The sequence below is a fragment of the Aptenodytes forsteri genome, unplaced genomic scaffold (genome assembly GCF_000699145.1).
Source record: "Aptenodytes forsteri isolate BGI_AS27 unplaced genomic scaffold, ASM69914v1 Scaffold256, whole genome shotgun sequence".
NCBI classification, from domain to species: Eukaryota; Metazoa; Chordata; class Aves; order Sphenisciformes; family Spheniscidae; genus Aptenodytes; species Aptenodytes forsteri.
This window is the reverse complement of record NW_008795021.1, coordinates 2,544,717-2,549,869: the sequence shown is the minus strand read 5'-3', so window position 1 is coordinate 2,549,869 and position 5,153 is coordinate 2,544,717. Positions and strand designations below refer to the sequence as shown.

Here is a 5,153-nt window from a genome sequence, read left to right as displayed (position 1 = left end):
TCACGTGATATGGAATATCCCTTTGGCCAGTTGGGGTCAGCTGTCCTGGCTGTGCCCCCTCCCAGCTTCTCGTGCACCTCCAGCCTTCTCAGTTGGTAGAGCATGGGAAGCTGAAAAGTCCTTGGCTAGTGTAAGCACTACTTAGCAACAGCTAAAACATCGGTGTGTGATCAACATTGTTCTCATCCTAAATCCAAAACACAGCTCTGTACCAGCTACTAGGAAGAAAATTAACTCTATCCCAGCCAAAACCAGGACAGTGACACGTTAGTAAATCTTGGTAACTGTCAGTAAAACATAATTTAGGTATACATCATTTTATACTTTCCTGTATCTGTCTTTGGACAGGATTGATGTAAGCTTTAGCAGGGCCCAAATCCATAGAAGTCACAGGATGTCAGTTCTTCTCCCACAGACCCCTTCATTTCTCCCTGGCAAGATTTCCTAGCTGTCTGAAACTTGCCATGAGATAAAGAAGCCTGCGCCTCTAACCCTTCTCTTTCTTATTTTAGGGTGATGGAGGGAGGAGCAGTCCATCACATCTACTGGGAAGGGAGCCTGCTGGGAGGGACAGCAGGACTGTCCCTCAACAAATAAATTCAAAATTTGACTTCAAAATACAGAATTACTGAAAAAAAATCACTAAAATTAGTATGTTGCCAGTAGGTCTACTAATCAGCAATACAAGATCAAGGAATTTCCCACGTACTAGGCTGATTTAACAACTACATCTGAAGTGAGTCAGGCTGCAGCTTAAATTTCTGGGTCTCTGCAGAGTGACAGCTAACTTCATATTGCTGTTACAGCTAGGGCATCACTTGGTTGTAGCAGTATTAGGACTGTGTATTAGTATGTCCTGTGTGTATTTGAGATTGTTCTCTAGAGCGTGTTTCTGAATGCTTTATCCAGCCTCTATGTGCAGGAGCAGAAAAAGGATTTGTATAGAAACATTCAAATGCAATATGATAGCTAAAGAAAATCAAACAAAACTGACAGAGTGATTCATCTTTCTGTCAATCAATGAAAGTTCTAGTGGGTTATTAGGTTTTTTTGCCTCAGAATTATTTTGCCTTCATACTAGTGGGTTATTAGGTTTTTTTGTCTCAAAATTATTTTGCCTTCATACTGTGATTATTGCATTTACCTTTGAAGAAGTGAGAGAGTGAAGACCTAAAAAATGCTACATTTTATATTATCTCTTTCTGTGAAGTATGAAAATATAGAAGATGATATCTTCATATCTATTAGGTCTTAAGGCTTTGGTGAACAGTGCCGATAAGATACGTGTATTAACCTACATATATTCTCATGGCCCATACTCATTTTCTTTGGTCGTAAAATTGTATTTTTATTGTTTTCTGTATTCTGGGGATATAGACAGGAAGGCTCCACGTGACTTTTAAATGTTGCGTGTCTCTCTGTCACTCTGAAAAACATGGGAAAGTGTTCATTTTATTTATTTCCCTCGAAGAAGTGAAGAACAAATTATAATGCTGGAAATATATAGTCTGACGAGCATCAAATTAACCTTCTATTTGTGAACCAAATGAATTAAAATGTATCAAGACTTAAAATTAATTTACTAATTAAAAAAAAGGGGGTTGGAAATGCTGTTACACAGACAAATTAACATGTTTGTTTTTACTTTGTAACTGTAGTACATTTACTCCTAAAATGCAAGGCAGACGGATGGGGACTTCAGGGAGAATCACTAAGAGCACAAGTGTGAGCGGAGAGATGTATAAGCTGGAGCACAATGACGGGAGTCAGTCGGACACGGCTGTCGGCACGGTTGGAACAGGTGGGAAGAAAAGGCGTTCCAGCCTTAGTGCCAAAGTGGTTGCCATAGTGTCTCGAAGGAGCAGAAGCACATCTCAACTTAGCCAAACAGGTGAGTGAGACACACGGTCTTCGGAAACAGGACTCTCGCCAAATGTGGTTTACCATTATTTCATCTGTGGCATCTGTGTTACATGTATATGGATATAGACCACTCAGGAGAGAAGATTTTCCAGCTGTGAATAAATTTTTGAGGTATTAATTTTCTTTGATCATTAGGCATCTGCAAGAAACAATATACAAATGCCTTTTAGAATATGTACCATAACAACTTTCTGTCCTGATCAATGAAAAATGTTTTTGTCTCTTAGAAGCCTTGTTTACAGTCAGGCAAGGAAATGCAAAGAGACATATGTGGTTATCAACAGTGGATAATGGTTTGGCTAAGAGCAGTTTTTTATGTAGAGGAAATTTCTTCTAGCAGAAGAGTTGAGTACGAATGGGGGAATTGAAATCTGAGCAAATGAATGGCAGTTATGTAACTTGGATAAAAGGTTGTACCTGTAGTGGCAAAAAAATACGTTTTTAAAAACTACTTTTGATTTCTTAGTCAAGAGTAAATCCAGTATTTTTTCTTTAAAAACAACACTGGCAAACTGGGGTCAGTGATTTCAGATAAATTAGATGACAGCATGATGCTTCATTAGGAACATAAGACTTCCAACTCTTTATTGTGACTTCAGAAATCTTAAAAGCTTCATATCTGCATAGCCTGAAGGAACAAAAGCTCATGCAGAAAGATACAAAAGGGGAAAAAAAATGGTTTAAAGTCCCTGTCCTGCTCCTATTGAACCCCAGTGAAGACTTTTGCTCTTGTCTTCAGTGGGAGCAGGACCTGACCCTAAGGGTTCTTTCTTACTGAAAGAAGGAAGAGAAAGAGGAAAAGCTTCAGCCTAGCATAGAATGCACGCATATTGCAGCGCTCCTCTCACATAGTCAGGGTAATCTAAACTAAGGTAAGTAAAAATATTGTTTATTTATCTCATCAAATATCTCACCCTTTTCCCTTGGTTTTCTTTTATTGCCAGATGAGCAGTAGAAGTGATTCTTTCAAAACGTAAAGCTTGGTCAGCTTTAACAAAAAGATTGTAATACTTTTCTACACTACTCATTTACGAATTTTAAGCCAGAAAGCATATAATCTTGCAGTTGGACCAAATGATAGATGTAGTAGGCATATTTGACACCCAGAATTGTAATTAATATCGTGTTGCTCAAAAATGCACTCTGCCTGAATATTAGACTAGAATATAGATTTTTGTATACAGTAAGGTGTTATTTTAGATGCATCAGAATCAATGACATGCTCTTAAAGTAATAAAGAGTGGTATTGTATTATAGAAAGGATGTTAGGTTGATGTTTTACTCCACTTACTATAAAGAACAAAATATTTTAAGTATTTTACAGAATGTTTTTGTGGTTTGATCTGGCGTTCCTTTCTAGCTCCTAAATCTCATTGAAATAGGAATTGCTGTGACAGAGCAAATCTCTGCTCCATCTTACTCAGTAGTCCAGCTCTGACCAGGAACCGGGGCTGTATACCTAAGAGGAAGGCACAGGGGGCTACCAAACATAGGATGATTTGCCTTGCATGAGCCCTAACTCACTCTTCTCAGTGAAGTTAGTAAAGAACTTAAAATCTAAACTGTGACTTCCAAACACTTCTCAGCATTATCTATTTAAAGCTCAGATGTTCCCATTCTTCATAGAAAGAGCTACTATAGCTCTCCAAATTTTGCTTGATGTAAATTTGAAAACAATAGGAATTTTGCAAGGAATGGAGCACCTAAAGTTATAATGAAACTCAAACAGCAAATCAAATATGAAAAGTATGATTACGTATTATTCATGATTGTAAAACAGCGTTGGGAATGATATTTACTTTGCCTTACTGTGGCTCAGACAAGCAGTACTATCTGTGGTATAAGCAGAGCAAATAAAATGTGGCATGTTTTGTCAGTCACTATTTTTTTAGTTAAATTATGTCAGAAATCAGTGAGTTGAATTAATGCATTTTTTAGAACAATATACACATGAGACTTGATAGGTTTTCCAAAGAAAATCCATTGTTGGAGACTAAATACTCATGGCCTAAATCAGGGACCCACTTTCCTTCCTTCTTGTAGTGTACAAGAGGGAAGGAGAAATCTAAAAAGGTCTAATTCATTTTAAAGTGTTGTGCCTAAGTAGCTTAATAATGTCTCCACTATTGAGAATTAAAAAAAACAAATGTGTTTTGACAATATAATATAAGCTAGGTCCTTAAATTTGATTATGTGAAAATCGGTTCTAATAGCCAAATTCTGAAGTTTTAAAACTGGTGTGGAGGTGTATGGGCCTGCAAAAAGTGGTGCCAGGTGTGAACTTCTGCTACAGATCTTCAATAACTGAAGGTGTGCTGTTGACATGGAGGATGTATTTTAAAGGAAGTATAAAAAATACAGAGATGTATGTGTAGCCTCCATAGATTTTCCTGAATTGGTCGGTTTAATTTTTTTTTTCCCTATGACTTGCATGATTGTAAGTCAGGTACGTATGACGTACATAGTTATTAGTGTCTCAAAACTGAAAGTAGAAGACCAGAAATAAAACACAAGGTCAGATATTTCTTGAAAATTGGAGTTCTGTATTTTTGTGGAACATGTAGATCTGAAATTCTAGTTTACTACTGTCTTCAAAACCAGTAAAATTTTTTCATTTGAAGAAATGGTCAATAAGGGCTGAATTCAACTTTTTGTAGATAATTCTTGCTTTTAGCATACTGCACAGGTTTAATCTTATGTAAAAACAGAAGTGATGTGTATGAAACTGCTACTAGGTAGCTATTATTTCTAAGAGTTGATTTTTCTTTTCAATTGAAAAAGGAGTGTGTGTGTGAGCCTGTGCATGCATGTATGTGTCTATATATACACACATGGACCTCTTTGTATATATGGGGCAGATCCACTTGCATGTTAGATTTAGAAAGACTAGTAATCACATTATTTTGTGCACCCTTGTTCAGTGCTGTTGGAAAATATTTATTCTGAATATGTGCCTTATAAGATTGTCAGTGAAAGAATAGGGTTTTATTTTTATGTAAATCTGCAAGGAAAAGGATATTTTTCTGCTGCACCTTCCTTTCGATTACGTTTAAGATTTCATAATACTTCTAGTAACTGTTCATTGAAATAACGAAATCCTTACTCACTATGGTTTGTTCATTGTGCCCACAAATTGGATGGATTTTATAGATCATCAAAAAAAGCTTGTAATCTTCTGGCAGTATTCCTAATGAAAATCCAGCTCTGCTTATGCTATCAAAGTTAAAAAG

The 5,153-nt window shown here is 36.6% G+C and overlaps 1 protein-coding gene across 4 annotated transcripts in view; it reads left to right on the top strand.

The window, feature by feature from the left end:
• RIMS1 (regulating synaptic membrane exocytosis 1) overlaps positions 1-5,153 on the top strand; it is a 207,631-nt gene that overhangs the window by 161,018 nt on the left and 41,460 nt on the right. For 2 of the 4 annotated variants that reach the window (XM_019471125.1, XM_019471126.1), the window contains one exon: positions 1,659-1,891. The exons of the other annotated variants lie outside the window; for them this stretch is intronic. In XM_019471125.1, coding sequence (XP_019326670.1) covers positions 1,659-1,891 — 233 coding nt within the window. The remainder of the gene's footprint in view (positions 1-1,658; positions 1,892-5,153) is intronic. 4 annotated transcript variants of the gene reach the window in all.